Source organism: Miscanthus floridulus, chromosome 1 (genome assembly GCF_019320115.1).
Source record: "Miscanthus floridulus cultivar M001 chromosome 1, ASM1932011v1, whole genome shotgun sequence".
In the NCBI taxonomy this organism is placed as follows: domain Eukaryota; kingdom Viridiplantae; phylum Streptophyta; class Magnoliopsida; order Poales; family Poaceae; genus Miscanthus; species Miscanthus floridulus.
In genome coordinates, this window is record NC_089580.1 from 143126159 (window position 1) to 143142374 (window position 16216).

The window sequence follows — 16216 nt, forward strand, 5'->3', positions numbered from 1 at the left end:
GTTTCGGATGAATATAGTAGTCCAGTTTTGGCACAACATGGGGGGGGGGGGGGGGGGGGGGGAGCCTATAGAGATTGACCGGTTACTGGACAGTTCCAGTAATCATGATGTGAGGAAATGCAGTAGCTGAACAATTCATGACTGATGATTGAGAAGAAACACAAAACATGGATGCCTGTACTGAAGATTTCAAGCTCAAAACACACATTCCATTTCAATAAGCGTACATCAAGAGTATCCCATCTTGATAACTGTTTGGCTGTTTCTCCTTCGCTGCCTATTCGGTAACTCTCACCGGCTTCAAAACTTGAACCGGGAGTGGTGAGAGCGAAAAATCTAGCAGGAGGAGCAAATCAGAGAAGCAAAAGGGGGCTGCCTCTCAGCTAAAACTCAAGGATCAGACGTACATGGTGCACACCATGCACAACCACCATGACTATTACGTCCATAACTATTTACACAGGACAGAGAGGAGGAAACAGCTACGTGAGCTGAAAGCATGAAGAGATGAGAGATCTCACGAGTCATTAGCAGTTTCTTCCAGGATGCTGTGAAGGTGTGGCCGCCACACCGTGGAACGGCTGCTCCGGCGGCGCTTGAGGCTGGCCTTGCCCTCCGACAGCACCTCCGCCAGGTACCTGTCACCATTGTCCTTGGCCTCCTTAGCAACAGCAGCGCTCGGCGGCGCGATCTTCTGCGACCGTGCCTTTTTCTGCTGCGGCGGCCTCCTCTTCTTCTCCGGCACCGACGAGGCCGGCACCAGGAAATAGAAGTACCCTCGCTTCAGCTCCGAGTCCGGGGCGACGATCAGGATCCGCCGCGCGCCGCCCTGGGAGCACGGCCTGCTCAGGACGTGGTTAGGGTGCGCCGCGATGACCTCGCCGGCGGTGACCGGGCGGGTGTACTCCTCGATGTGGCCGCTGAGGTGGACGATCCGGATCACGTCGAAGGAGCCGCAGGGGAGCACGCAGGCCAGGCAGCACCGCAGGCTGTTGCCCATCCCCTGAAGTTGCTAGGCTCTCTCAGCAGTTGGTTTGGTTGCTTGCTTTGTTCTGAGAAGTGAGAGCTCTTTGCCTGCCTGCCTGCCTGCCCCTTGGCTGTTTGGCATGGCTGGGTGGCACTGGTTTTTATATACAGTGCAGGCTATGAAGCTAAGCTGAACATGTTAAACAACTTGGGATATACTATTGTGCAAAAAATGGACAAAGTAAAGCGTGCACAGTACAAGTGCCTATTTTATACACATTAGTAACTTAACTTCTAATCCCACCATCATTACAGTATGTTGGGTATCTGTGGGAAACTACTACTACAGTTCACCAAAGCATATGTATACTACTAGTGAGAGTGTAAAGAACTCAGTTCAAGCAGAGGATTACGGGGTACGTAAGGGATGCATGCAAATGTACATCCATTGGTCCGTACAAAAACTCAAAGAGAGAGCTCTTGCGCGGGACTGTGTGCAACCCACATTGAGATCTCACAATCCGTATGAAAAGATGAGCTGCCCTTGGGTAACCCAGCCTTATATCGTCCCAATACTTCTTGGTTTTGAGATGTGTTCTCTTTTGGTTACTTTGACGTGAACACTACTCCCTCAAGGCGTTCATTGAATTTGCTACGCCCATGGTGATAAAACAATCCGTGTTTTCGATCGCGGTCGATCGTGGTACGCACAAGTGGCCGAAGATCAGGGGGTCAAACTGTGTTGACCCTACAAATGTTGCACCTTCCGATACATCCATTGGTGAATGATCAAGTTCCTCAGCATTTTAATTTGTTTCATGCTATGGTAGTGGTATTATTTTTTTTCTCATAAGCTGTCTCGTACATGTTAGTACTTACTGGCTGAGCATCTAACAAGGATAATACTTACACCCTTCGAAAAAGTGAGCTGGCAAATCTCAAGATTGTTACCACGAGGCACACTTTTTTTTTAAATTACATGGTACATACTCACCCTCTATGCACGCACGCACGCACTCACTCAACGGGCACATCATCTATCACTGAAATAAGAGCACGACTAAAAAATCCAGAGGAATGTGAACACTCATTCCAATGGAGGACTTAAAACCAGATTGATAGGTCCCACCACAAAGAATCTGACCAGGTACACTCACTTTGCATGTAAATTGCCATTTAACCAGCCCAATTGTCATGTTCCCCTTGTTCCACCAAAGATGATGCTAACGGAAACATATATTCTCGAAACATGTCATTACCAAAAGCTTGCGACTAAAGTGTCAAGATTAACCCTGGATGACCATGTGTATTCCATGGGCTTCATCTCTTTTTTAAACGAACCCCATATGTGGGCTTCATCTAGGAACCACTATGAAGCTGATGAGATAGGATTGTGACTCCCACCTCCAAATGGCGGCTCAACAGAAGCTAACACTACATCACAAAAGCAACTGAGTAACTGACACCATGCTATTAAGACACATAAACAATTAGTAGAAAGAACACACGCGGTACCCCCAAATTAATTTGACCCCACCAGCATGCAAGCATGCACCTCTGAATCCATGCATCTCGATGATTCGGGATGGAATCACGGCCGTCGGATCTACATGGGACGGTAGACAAGTGCGGGTCCCGGACACATGGTGGTGACAACCCTCCACACTTTAGGGCTGGCTTTCCTCTGCCTGTATGGGACAAAGCAATGCGAGCTCCATAATTGCGATTATAATACCAAATGAGCTACTGATAGTGTTAATCTCTGTGAAAGTTGCGTGTACTTTGACACTGTTGGCCTACTAGCATTTCGCCACTAAGCAATGCTGTACTTTGTGTTGCAATAAGGACGTGAGAAATGTGATGCATGTACCACCTTTTGCTGAATGCGTCAAGCTTTATGGATCACTTAAAAACAGCAACGGTTCGTCTTGTGTGATTTTTGACATAAATTAATCAGATTGTATTGTCCAATGATTTAGAGTGTTGATCGCTGTTTGCCGGTTTAGATGTTATTGATTGAAGCCTCTAAAGCGAGCTTGATGTTGAGAGTTGTACGGAGACACAATTAGTTTTTTTAGTGGCGAAGATACAATTAGTAATTTTTTTTTAGGAAAATACAATTAGTAGTTGGGTTTGTTCAACTGGAACACTTAGGCCCATTTTTCACGTATGAAACTAGCAAACGTTCAAATAGGCCTCACCCAAGTAGTTGGAAGCCCACTCACTCTAATTTCAAAGGCCAAGATTACATGGTAGTGCCGAAAAAGCCCCTTACGGAAACAAACCCAATGAACCTGATCTGTATTCAGTAATATACTTCCCTTTTGCTAAAAAAAGTAATATACTTCCCCCTTTTTTGAAAATTCAAATCAAAATCCAGAATGCAAATGCCCAATTACCAATGCAAATACACAGCACGCGTCCGATGCACACAGCCTCCCTGTACCGCCACGTGGTCACGCACGCCAGCAAGAAACTGAAAAATCTCTACAGCACGCAGATGGGCAAGTCGAGCGGCGGCGCGATGGTGGCCTCGAGCTCGGACTCGCCGTCCTCCACCAGCAGCGCCATGGCGAGCCCGCCCGTGAGGTGGGCGTCGATGTGGCAGTGCACGAGCCACACCCCGGGGTTGTCGGCCACGAAGCGCACGACGGCCCAGCCGCCGACGGGCACGCCAATGGTGTTGCGGCTGGGCGGGTCCACCAGGTTGAACTTGGCCTCGTCGCGCCGCGGGTCGTAGTTGCCGAACCCCGTGGCCAGCACGAAGAAGTGGTACCCGTGGATGTGCATCGGGTGCTCCTCGGCGGCGAAGATGCCCGTGTCCTGGAACACGATCTGCACCACCGCGCCGTACTTGACGCGGTACAGCTTGGTGCCCTTCACCGGCTGCCACAGCGCACGCGGGACGTTCTGCGAGGTGAAGTTGAAGAAAACCGGCGGGAACGCCGGGAAGTCGTCGGTGAACACGCCGGGGATGTGGTGGTAGTGCGCCTGCAGCAGGGACACGGTGTTGGGGAGCTGGAACGACACGTTGTTCATGCTCGCGCCGAACCGGGTGTTGTTGGGGCCCTGGCAGAACGGGCCGGGGCGGCAGTTGAAGAGCCCAAACCCCACGGTGGTGAACACCTCCTGTGTCACCGGGCCGGGCACCTTCACCGCCACTGGGCTCCGGAGGCTGTTGGAGAAGGCGGTCGCCGTGTTCGTGTCGTTGAACGCCGGCAGGAACGGGAGCATCGGCTGCGGCCCTGCGCGGCCGAGGTGGCCCGAGGACCTAGTGGACCGGCCTACTGGGCCGCTGAAGGCACCGGCACCTGCACCGGAGGTGGTGGGGCAGCCGGGGGCGTTCTTGTACTGGAAGATGGCGGTGGCGGTGGTGTTGTCGAAGGGGACGCCCTGGGCCGAAGCGTAGGCGCGCGAGGCGAGGTAGTATCGTCCCGGGGCTGCGTGCGCCGTGACGAGGACGTCGGTGGTCTGGCCGGGGCCGAGGAGAACGACGTCGGTCTCGAAGGGCTTGGTGTAAATGGCGTCCGCGGCGACCACGGTCATCCTGTGGCCGGCGAGACTGACGAAGAGCTCGGTGTTCATGGCCGCGTTGATGATGCGCAGCAGGATCGTCTCGCCGGCGACCACCGGGATGATGCTCGTCTCTACATTGGGTGACACATGAACGCGTAGGCATAGCACGCGAAGAATTAGTTTGTGAGTTGGGCTGGTGGAGAAAACATGCATCATCCGCTGGTCAAAGTGGGTGACATCATGCGCATGCTTGACATTGGCTAGAATGTTTCTTCTTAACATCTGAAGATTGTCTCTTCGTATCGTCAGTTTGTATGACAGAATATAAAAACAAAGCAACAAACCACCAGGGGAGCAACTTAGCTGCAGAAGACAAGTGCCTGCAGTGTTTATTTACCATGCCGTACGGTTTGGACTTTGGAGAGAGACATATGCCTGAGAGAGGCATGGATGAGTCTTTTCCAACCCGACAGTTGCTTTGGTCGGTCTAACCAAATTTAGAAATTGTGCAACATTTTGTAGTGTTTTCTGAATCACCATTGTTCTCTGTTTAAATGATGTGTGTGTGCAGCGTCTCCTTGTGGTTGTGGTCAACAACATGAGCAACTGAATCAACGAAATTAACAACGGCGATCACCTTGGCTGGAGCACGGGAGCAAGTCTCCCGGCTGGCCGTTGATGAGGAGGGCGTCGGAGACGTTGGGCGGCGCACCGGTGATCATGGACTGGCGGAGCACGGCGATGGGGTTCCTCCTCCACCACTCGGCTGCACAAGCATATGCGTTCAGGTCAGTGAGGCGGCGGCATTGGTGGTGGCAGCCGGCGATATAATTACCGACGGGCTGTACTTGTGCTGTACTTGTATTGTACCTAGGATGACGGGGACCTCCATTTGTGGCTTGGGGAAAGGGTAGGGAAGGCCCCTCCTGGGGTGGATCACGAGCGCGCCGTGCACGGTGGCGCGGAGCCAGGAGCTGTGCGCGTGCCACCACAGCGTGCCCTCCTGGCCCTGGGTGGTGAACCGGTACGTGTAGCTGCCGCCGGGGCTGATCGGGCACTGCGTCACGAACTCCGGCCCGTCCGCCCACCCGTTCCGCAGCTGGCGGAGGCCGTGCCAGTGGAGGGTCACGTTGTACTGCGCCAGGTTCACGGCCTTGATCGCCAGCGTGTCGCCGCTGTACACCTCGATCGTCGGCCCCGGGAACTGCCCGTTCACCGTGACGATCTTCTGGCTCTTGCACAGCCTCTTCACTAGCGTCTCCTGGACCTGCAGCAAGCCAGCAGCAACACCAAACCGTTTACCATTTTGAACAGATTAATTGTTGTTATTGAACCACAAAACACAAAGCGCAGCAACACTTACGATGAACTCGTAGAAGCGCTCCTCGGCGAGGGCGCCCGGGAGAAGGAAGCAGCAGAGCAAAAGAAGAGCAGAGGTGCAGCAGAGCTTCACGAGACCTGACCTCGCCATCGCAGCCACCGCTCCGGTTGACCGGCAATGGCTGGCTGGCTTGTTGCTCTGGTGGTTTGCTGCCGTGGTGACCAAGTGCGATACCGGCGAGCGTATATATAGAGGCAGGCAGCAACGATGGGCCGAGACCCGAGAGGGAGGGTAGTGCAGTTGTTTGGGGTTTGGAAGATTAGGTTTTGATCCTTGCGACTGCGACGCGAGGCCTTTTGGCCTCTAGGGTGTCGCATTGCTGAATCAATGGTGAATGCTGACGCGGGAGTTGTTGCACCCACTGGTCTAGCGAATGCAATTGCAATCCAGAGGGATTCGTTTCACCGTGCCCAGTCGTTCCACCTTTCTGATCATTAGCTGCTGCTGCTGAGTTTGTTGATACTATACTATGATGCATGGATGGACGGTAGCTTACCATGGAAGAATTGCATTAACTCTGGTCAATCAAGATGTTGGAGGGAGAAAAAGGTGCAACTCAGTAGTTAGTACTAGTTCTTTTCTGCAGGTAAAAAAAAAGTAGGGCTTAGCTTTGTCAGGGTGCTACATCTGTTCAGTTGCCTACCTACCATTGAGAAATGTCATTTGTTGGTGTGGACTGAATTTCCTTCGATAACATTATTCTTGGAAAGAAAATAGCCCCAGCGAAAGCACTAATGAAACAATAATACATCTCGCAAAAAAAGAAAGAAGAAGAAGAAACAAAAAAAAGAGAGAGGAAAGAACAGCGCGTTTATCACGAAGAAGATTGAGACTGATACTCTGAATGAGACTGCAAAACAGAAATCAAGAAAGTTTGCAACTGCAGACACCGGTTTTGTTGGAAAAATGCAACGCCCCCACACTATAGAAATTTCTCAAGTACATGACTTTCACTGTAGCCTGTAGGAGTTGGTAGGTTCTTTGACAAAGTGAAGTCAATTGGCCCTTTTCCCCCACTCCAACTGAACAATTCCTCTGCTTTCAGCGATTGGGTGGCCAGGAGGCGACGCAGGAGACATATGATTAGTTAGGGTCATTGAGCTATCAATTTCTAGCCTGTAGCAAATAGCTAATCGTTGCCGATTTCATCGCCGTACAACTGAAAGGAACATGCGTCGGCGTTCAGCAGATGAAGTCCATCTGCAGGTACTTCACTATGAAGGATTCAAATGTTCACTTTGGTTGCTCACAATAAACAAACTATAAATTGACTGATTAATTTCGTCTAGGCTTGTGGGATTTTGGCCATGTCAAATTTTTTTGCAGTACCCCTGAATCGAGCTCCAATTGGAATGACACAGTCCGGTTTGTGGATATAGTACAAGGCGATAAGCACCCTTGTGTCCATATGTTTGCACTTTGCAATGCAATTTCCTGGACAATGAGAGGAAGGGCCAGCTACAGGATCTCTTTTTCGGCCTGCACCTTGCTAAGCTACTAAAGGCGGCAGATCATAACGAGAGTACTATCTCAAAATAGTTGACACTTCAGCTATGAATATGGACAGTTTGTCCCGAAACTATTTCGGACAGAGGGAGTAGGTGCAACCTTGGGAAGCAAGAATTTCACATGAAACATTTAGGATGCACCAGGAGTTGGAACAAATTCCCATCTTCCTAGCGAGATTGTGTACACTATGCACTACAACTTGAGATAGGCTGTTCCTTTGCAGAATGCTACTACTTGTAATGGCAAGTATTGATCGTGCTGACCATTAGTTGTAAGCAGTTATAAGTCTAAAACCAAATGTGCAGCCGTGCAGGTAAGAGTTTAATACCTGGTCCATTGGCAAGCTGACGTTGCCGGTACCAGTATGTTTGGGGTGTATTTCACGTTGTCGAGTAACTACAAAAAGGGTTAACTCATCCTTGCTATTTACGTGCAGGTTGGACGCAAACAGCCAAGTCCAAGAGGTCGACGAAAGGGTCTGCAGCAACACAATCACTGACTGGATCACTAGATAGTAGCAGGCCCACAGCCCTGGTAAGAAATTAGTGTTGGCTGCAAAACCGCAAAAAAATCTACCTTCTTCCACATCCTTAAAGTTTGCAGGTTGTGTTGTGCCTTGTGCGCTCAGTTTGGCCCTGGTAACATCAGGGTTCCTCTGTAATGTCATGATCGGTGATTGAGTACGTTGTGCAGGTGATATGAGCATTCGTACGTTGCGCACTCAGATTCGCGTGGCATGAGAAAGAGAAACCCTTCCTAATCTGACAAGTTACATAGGTGAAACTACCAGCTGCTCACGTAAGCTCTTGCGTGATCACAGAAAATAAAAAACTCAAGTTTGTCATTATGTGTGTTTGGTTGCTAACTACACCTTGCCACACTTCACCTTAAGTTCGGGGGTGTTTGGTTCTAGCTTAAACGGTTTAGTCACTTTTAGTAACTCCAGAGTTATTAGAGATGACTAAAGCCCTTTTAGTCATAGCGTTTGGTTAAAAAGTTACTAAAGTGACTAAAAGCTACTAAATTTAGTAGCTACTAGACGAACCAAACAGGCCCTTAGTAAGTATTTGGTTAGCAACTAAATTTATACAAGATTTTTTTTACTCTACTTGTCGTGGAGTAAAAAAGAACAGCAAAAATCCCTTAGACATGACAAAGTGTGGCTCTAAATTTTCTAGTCACACTTTTTGTGTCTTGCCACATTTGCTTAAGGTTAATTGTGGCAAATTATGTCAGGAAACCAAACAGCCCCGAAATTAGACATTTCTCTCAAAAGGAAATTTTTTGAAAGCACCAAAGGTTCTATTGAAACTGCCGTCTTCCACGTCATTAAAGTTTGCAGGTTGTGTTGTGGGCTCAATTTTGCCCTGGTAACATCAGGGTTCCTCTGTAATGTCGTCATGATCTGTGATTTGAGTACCGTTCGTGATTTTGCATGTTAGGTAGCAGGTGATATGAGCAATCGTACGTTGTGCGCTCAGATTTGCGTGGCATGAGAAACCCTTCCTAATCTGACAAGTTACACTGGACAAACTACCAGCTACTCTTGCGTGATCACAGAAAATAAAAACTCAAGGTTGTCATTATGTGTTTGGTTGCTAGCCACACCTTCCCACAGTTCACCTTAAGTCTGTAAGTATTTGGTTCGTAACTAAATTTAAACAAGATGTTTTTGGACTTTGTGTCGGAGAGTAAAAAAGTATAGCAATCTTAGGCATGACAAAGTGTGGCTCCAAATTTTCTAGCCACACTTTTTATGTTGCCACATTTGATTGAGGTTAATTGTGGCAAATTATGGCTGCCCCGAAATTGGACATTTCTCTCAAAGGAAAATTTTTGAAAGCACTAAAGGTTCAATTGAAATTTAATCAGCAGCCAGCACTCCCAAATCATCTTCTGATAACATGGAGTGTTTCTGGCTGGTACAAACGAATTCAGGAATTAAAGAATGACATCACAACCAAAATTCTCCTACTCCCTACACCTGTACTGTACAGACTGGAAAAAAAAAACGGATAGACTCTGAAGTCTACTTATTAAGAACCTGAAGTAAAAGAGAACTGTAAATTTCAGTCTGCAAGAGGCCGACTACTCTGTAATTGTAGATTTCGTTTCGTCCGTGACACTGGTGGCGGTCGCGGTAGTATGGCTCGGCTCACCGGTGAAGGACGAGGCGGCAGAGACAGCAATTGAGGGCTTGATCTGCTCAAGCTGCCGCATCACTTGCTGTGCCTCGGGCCTCGCTGGAGGCGAAGGATCGACGCAATGCAGTGCCAGTTTCAGCGTCTTCACCAGCTCCTCGCCGGTCTCTGAGCCCGCGGCCGCGTCCTTCATGAGCTCCAGGTCGAACACCTCGTTGGTCCACTCCTCCTCGACGACCGAGGCCACCCACTGCGGCAGGTCGAGGCCGTTGGTCGTGTCCCCGGGCGACTTGCCAGTCAGGAGCTCGAGCATGACCACCCCGAGGCTGTAGATGTCGGTCTTGGTGTTGGCCTTTTTCAGCTTGGAGAGCTCCGGCGCGCGGTAGCCGAGCGCGCCCGCGGCGGCGATCACGCTGGAGTTGGCTGCCGCGCTCGTGAGGCGCGACAGGCCGCAGTCGGCGATCTTGGCGTCGTTGCCCTCGTCCAGGAGGATGTTGTTGCTGGTGATGTTGCCGTGCACCATGTTGGCGTCGGTGTGTAGGTGGTGCAATCCCCGCGCCAGGCCCATCGCGATGTTCATCCTCGTCGGCCAGTCCACCGGGCTGCTGTCCGGTGCACGAGCTGCGATAATACACATGGCGAAGTTTTGTTAAGCACAAAAGAGAAGCAAAGAGATAGCTAAAGAGAATCCGAGCATTTGAAAATGGAAATTGCACTGTGCAAGTGAGCTTACCATGGAGGAAAGAGGCAAGGTTGCCTTTGGGCATGTAGTCGAACACCAAAAGCTTCTCGCCCTTGGGTCCCAAGTAATAGGCCCTGAGGGCGAGGAGGTCGGGGTGCCGGAGCTTGCCGAGTGCGTTCACCTCCAGCTCGAACTCCTTCTGGCTCTTGGCGATCTTCTCCCGGAGCCGCTTCACCGCGACGTAGCTGCCGTCCTCCATGGTTGCCTTGTACACCGTCCCGTACGTGCTCTTCCCCAGGATCTCTGCGGTCGCGCACAGCAGGTCGTCCGCCGTGAACGAGAGCGGCCCGTCGAAGTGGACCAACTTGCCGCCGCCGTCCCCACCGGTGTCAGTGCCTGAGCCTGCCTTCCCGACAGTCTTCGTGGTCGTCTCCTTGGCGCCCTTCTTGGGGGGCGAGCTTTCCTTCTTGTCTTTCCTCCAGAAGATGAAGACGCAGCAGAACAGGAGAAAAAAGAGCAGGAGGATGCCTGCCACTGCAATGATGAGCTCCCTTTTGTTGAGCTTCCGGGTTCGCCGCTCCGACAAAGGCACTGGAGGAGACGGCGCCGTCAGTGGGGATGAAGCGGAAGTGCAAATGGCAGAGCCATTGAACCCACAGAGCTGAAGGTTTCCAAGGAACGAGCTAGAATTGAACTTGTTGGATAGAGCTGCAGGCACAGGCCCCGAGAGAATGTTGTAGGACACATTGAAAGAACTGAGATTGACAAGGCCGCTCAAGGAGGCAGGAATTTCTCCGGTGAGGTTGTTCTCGGACACGTCGAACAGTGACAGTGCCGAAAGGTTCCCGATGGTCGCTGGGATTTCGCCATCGAGGACATTCCTCCTCAGGGACAGCTTGGTCAGATTCTTAAGCCCGTCAAAGCATGCCGGGATGTGTCCTCCGATGTCATTGCCATCGAGATTGAGCTCTACTAACAAAGTGAGGCTGCAGAGTGACTCAGGGAGGCTACCACCTAAAAGATTGTCAGAGAGATCAAGCTTTCCGAGCTTTGTGGCGTTGCCAATCCCATCCGGGATGCTTCCACTGATCAAATTGCTAGCGAGAGAAAGATCGTGGAGCAATCTGAGATTGCCAATGGTGGGCGGAATCACGCCGCTGAGATTATTGTTGTTGAGCTGAAGGGATTCGAGGAACGGGAGGGAAGTGAGGCTGGTCGGCACGACACCGGATAGGTTGTTGGACGCGAGGTTGATCCTATACAGCCGAGTGGCATTGGCCAGAGCGGAAGGGATACTCCCCGAGAGGAAGTTGCCGCTGAGGTCGAGCGTCTGAAGGAGCGCGCAGCCGCCGAGTGCCGGGGGCACGGCGCCGGCGAAGCGGTTGTTGTGGAGGTAGACGCCGCGAAGCTCGCGGAGGAAGCCGAGCGCGGCGGGCACCTGGCCCCCGATGATGTTGTCGTGGAAGCTGAGCCTCCGGAGCGCGGTGAGCTGGCTGACCTTGTCGGAGAGCGCGCCGGCAAGGCCCTTGAAGGGGAGCTGGATGGCCACGACCTTGCCCTGCGCGCATTTGATCCCCGCCCAGCCGCCGGAGCAGGCGTCGAGGCCCGTGCCGTTCCAGCCGGCCAGGAAACCGCGCGGGTCCACCAGCGCCTGGCGGATGGCCTGCAGCCCCTGCAGGTCCGCCTGCGCGATCACCACGCCTTCCGATCGCTGCCCGCGCGCCGGCACCGCCGCCGCCGCCAGCAGCAAGAGCAGCACGAGCAAGCCCCCACCCCTACATTGCTGTTGCTTCCTTCTCGATCCAGCACCGCAATGGACGCCGGCGCGGCAGCAGCTCCGCACACCCATGCTGGCTAGTGCAAGTAGCTAGTAGCTCTAGCTAGAATCTAGTGTACCTAGCCCAATGCAGCCGCTCCTACCTAGGAGGAGCTCGAACTTTTGAGCGAGTTCTTTCTTGGTTTCTGGTTCTGCTAGCGGGGAAAGCGATGGTACCGCGCTCTATATAAGCGTCGCAGGTACTAGTCCATTGGCAGAAGAACGGAAAAAGGAGGGAATAATTTAGCTGCTAACCCGATTCAACTCAGATGCGCTAACTAACGGCTAGCTCAGTCCCTTCTGCAGAGGGAGACGATTTGGAGTTTTAAAACCAGCTCGTCCTATACGTTACGGACGCGGGCGCTGACATCGTGGGTCCCGCGCGGAAGAGCAGGAAAGAATCCGATCTTTATCCCATTCAGCGCAGCAGCAGCAGGAGCTCCCCGGGGTATCTGTACCCTGTCCTGTGCCGTGGTGTCCCCACCGGCCCCCAACGGCTAGCTCCCCGGCGGTGGAGCCCGCCGGACAGCGAACGCCGCGCGGGGATCGAAAGGCGAGCACGTGCGCCCGTACATGGAAAGCAGTGTGGGAGTTAATGGCCGCAGTAATTAACAAGAGCTGGAGCGAGAGATTTGGGGGGAGGCCGAGAGGGACAGGACAGGCAGCGATCCGGCAAAATGAGACTGCCCCGCTCGGGCTCGGCTCGACCTGCCGGCCGCACCCGCACGCAGCCGCTGGGCGTGGATCCCCACGGCCGCCGCCCGCCGGGACCCGGCCCGTCAGCGACCAGGCGCAGGGAGAAAACGTCGTTTCGCAACGGGAGGACCGATGGATTTTGCTCAGGATTTGTTTGCCAGCCACTGATGGTCGCCGAGCCATGATGTACTGGAGGAATGTGCACAGGGCGCGCATCGCGCGATGGCGCGTGCGCCCACCAGCCCATGCTTCCATTGATCCATTCAGGTGGTGTTTAGATCTAGTCGGTAAGGTTTAGGGGTGTCATGTTAGATGTTATATGGGGTGTCGAGTGAGATATTTGGATATTAATAAAAAATAAATTACAGAATTCGTCGGTAAAACGCGAGACTAATTTATTAAGCCGAATAAATCCATCATTAGCGAATGTGTGTACTGTAGCACTTTGTTGTCAAATCATGAACTGATTAGGCTTAAAAGATTCGTCTCGTAAAGTAGTCGCAATCTGTGTAATTAGTTATTTTTTAGTTTATATTTAATACTCTATGCATGTGTCTAGACATTCAATGTGATAGGTCGTAAAGTTTTGACGGGGGAACTAAACAACGGCTCATTGTGCGTTTTTGACCTGCCTGCCATCTGGGCTGCATCGTCAACGGCCAATATAGCCAGGTAGGTTCTGATACCCAAGCACCAACGAACAGATGGGTTAAAAAGAGGGACGAATAGGGCAATCGAAAGCGGCGACTCAGCGGCTCTGCCTCGGCTCCAGGCAATGTGGTGGAGCCGGAAAGAAGGGGAAGGCCACAAGTCACATCGACCGATGCCACCGGGACCGGGTGACGGAACTCCGTAGTCGACCTCAGATTCCGGGCTGCAATTGAGTCAGTCAGTCCACATTTGCCTTCTGAAGAAATGGCCACCACCGTGCAGGGCAGGACATGGCAGCGGTACCAAAACTTCAGAGCGGGGGGTTTGTTGATTCGGGCAGGGCATGACGAGGTCTAGTTCTCTAGCAAAAATGATTCATCAAGATTCAAGAGGGAGATATTGGCGATACCAACGTGGCCTCTATTTTCAGAGGTCTGGCTTGTTCGCTTGAACTTATCAGCCGACTTATCAGTTAGAATGTATAGTATTTTTCTCCCACAACAAAACAGCTTCAGCCAGCTGATACCAGCCGAACATGCCCTTATTACAAAAGGTCCTTTTAATCCACTTTATATTTTTAGAGTAGTTTGATTTTTCTCTCTCATTATAGAACTGGATTTTTTTTCCATCTTTACCAACTTTAAAACCAGTTTATTTTCACACCGCCGTTTCTTCCTGGAGCCGCCACCGCCGGTGAATAGCAGCACCCTTGTTCCTATTCCAACATAAGGTAGGCTCATTAGTTTAGTTAAAAGTACATCTACACATCTGTAGTGATTGAGCTATCGTTGGTTGAGCTATCGTTGAGTAGTGTGTACGAGAGCGCCTTCACGGCTGGAACTTGTTAGTTGAAATTATTCAGTACTCATTGTTATTCACTATTCAATATTTGTTCAGTTTTTTGCCCATGCGATGGACCCTTGTTTGTATTATATTATATACAGTACTCTGTAAAGTTAATCCCCACTAGGTGTCCTATCTTTTCATGTAAAATGTCCACATCGTTCCCCACTAATTTACAATTTTTCCATGCAAATTATCCATTTCATCCATTATTAATGACAAAAATTGTCCACTACAGTACTTGTAATCCTTAATCTATCAACGTAAGGCATCTAACATATGCTATTTGTTTCATCATCCTATCTTTCTATAATGTGATCTAATATTCTATTGGCTTCTCTTCCATTAGCTTACCATTTTTTTACCAAATTCGATACAATAAAATAACATACAAGTCAAGATCATATACAGAGGACCTAGAGTACTATATAGTTATGCTATATATATACCAAATTTTATTTCTAAGAAAGTCCCATGACAACACGCGAGGTATTCTTCTAGTTAATGTGATTATTGAATCTGCTATGTTGAGCTACACATTTGAAGTGTTTACATGGGTCAGTGTTTCCGAATTAATTTACCGTTTTTGACCGTTATCGATATGTATCCGACCGCATTGTGTCGTCCCCAAATCCCAAATATCCTGTTTCTGTTTTCCCGACTGAGTATTCTTGATTCTGTTTTCGTTTCCCTATAAAAATATGAAAACAAAAAATGGTTGGAGGGTTTTTCCGACAGTTCCGCCGTTTTCGTCCCTACTGGGGTTCTGTTCTGCGGACACGCGGGCCCGGAATGTCAAAGAAACCAAGGGAGAGGGAGCGGATCAGGAGATGCTGGGCTGCCTGCCCGGCTCTTGGTCCAAGGATGCCAGGCCGAGCTGAACGGGCTCAGCCCAAGCACAACGGAAGAAGGGGCGCTGCGACCAGGAGCTGGCCGGGAAAAAGCCAGGCCGGCCCAAACGTAGAAAGAAAAGGAAAGGAGGATCGGGCTGAGCCAAGAGAAAGAGAGAGCAGGCCGTCAGATAAGCTCGAAGCGTTTTTATAGTTTTCTATAAACATATTCCTAAGATGTTTGATGGTCGGATTGGTCATGTAATGACCGTTGATAAGCTCCGAAATGTCAATTTCATTTATCTCGACGAGGCTCCTCGGCATAGTAGGGCCAAAAAATGTGATTTGAGCATATCTAGCAACATGTTAAGTCTCATTTCGTTCCTTGGCTAGAATCATGTTGAGATAGAACATGATTTTAGGGAAAATATGAAACTAATTTCATAATTTTTCATGCTAAAACAAAATTTCTATGAGTTTCCTAAGGTCAAACCAGGTTTTATGTTTTTTTAATTGCATTATTTTCTATGAAATTGTTTTGGATAGTTTTTTTTGAAACCATTTTCACGAAATTTTGGATATTTTAAATTTTAGTTTTATTTTTATCTTCTCGAACTTTTAATTTAATCTGATTACATGCCTCTCGGCTAACGTCAGAAAAAGATATTATTAAAATTATCTATGACGCAAAACAAACGGTTTTAAAATATAGGGGAGGTAAAAAAATAGTTTTATAGATGAAGTAGGGAGCGGACGAGAGCCACCTCCGCATGCGCAGTTTTGTGCGTCGTAAAAAATTCTCTTGTCTGTCCGACGTCAAAGTATAGGTCTAAGTGAACTGATCATAGATTAGCTGGTTGTGTTCCTTGTGGTAGAACCTGTCCACCTGGGTTCAAGTCCTCGACTTGGCACGAGTGCTTGTATTTTCCTGGATTTATTCCAGAATTTAATGGCGCTATGTTTTCAGTGGTAGGCGACATCCCGTCGACAGCGAGGCGTCTGTGGTGACTTCGTGAATCTCGAGATCTGCCGGCTCAGTCCTTCGGAGGTGCTCATATAGGGTAAGGTTTGTGTACATGTATTCATAGGGGTGAGTATGTGTGCGTGCTGTGTGCGTATACGTTGTACTGTGTAATTCAAAAAAATATAGGTCTAAGGTCCAGCCCAGACTCACTTGTGTATTGA

The 16216-nt window shown here is 50.0% G+C and overlaps 3 protein-coding genes across 3 annotated transcripts; all 3 read right to left on the reverse strand.

The window, feature by feature from the left end:
* Nucleotides 1-481: 481 nt before the first annotated feature.
* LOC136496385 (uncharacterized) lies at nt 482-1000 on the reverse strand. The gene has a single exon (XM_066492048.1). The coding sequence runs from the start codon at nt 998-1000 to the stop codon at nt 518-520; it is 483 nt and encodes a 160-aa protein (XP_066348145.1). The 3' UTR covers nt 482-517.
* A 2188-nt stretch (nt 1001-3188) lies between these two features.
* LOC136464559 (laccase-3-like) lies at nt 3189-8039 on the reverse strand. The gene is made up of 5 exons (XM_066463506.1): nt 7949-8039; nt 5846-6012; nt 5353-5749; nt 5120-5248; nt 3189-4613 (listed from the first exon to the last, which is right to left on the reverse strand). Exons 1-5 carry the CDS (start codon nt 8037-8039, stop codon nt 3454-3456), a joined length of 1944 nt encoding a protein of 647 aa, XP_066319603.1. The 3' UTR covers nt 3189-3453.
* Nucleotides 8040-9297: 1258 nt separating this feature from the next.
* LOC136496393 (probable leucine-rich repeat receptor-like protein kinase IMK3) lies at nt 9298-12141 on the reverse strand. The gene is made up of 2 exons (XM_066492060.1): nt 10247-12141; nt 9298-10134 (listed from the first exon to the last, which is right to left on the reverse strand). Exons 1-2 carry the CDS (start codon nt 12042-12044, stop codon nt 9461-9463), a joined length of 2472 nt encoding a protein of 823 aa, XP_066348157.1. The 5' UTR covers nt 12045-12141; the 3' UTR covers nt 9298-9460.
* Between the last annotated feature and the right edge of the window lie 4075 nt (nt 12142-16216).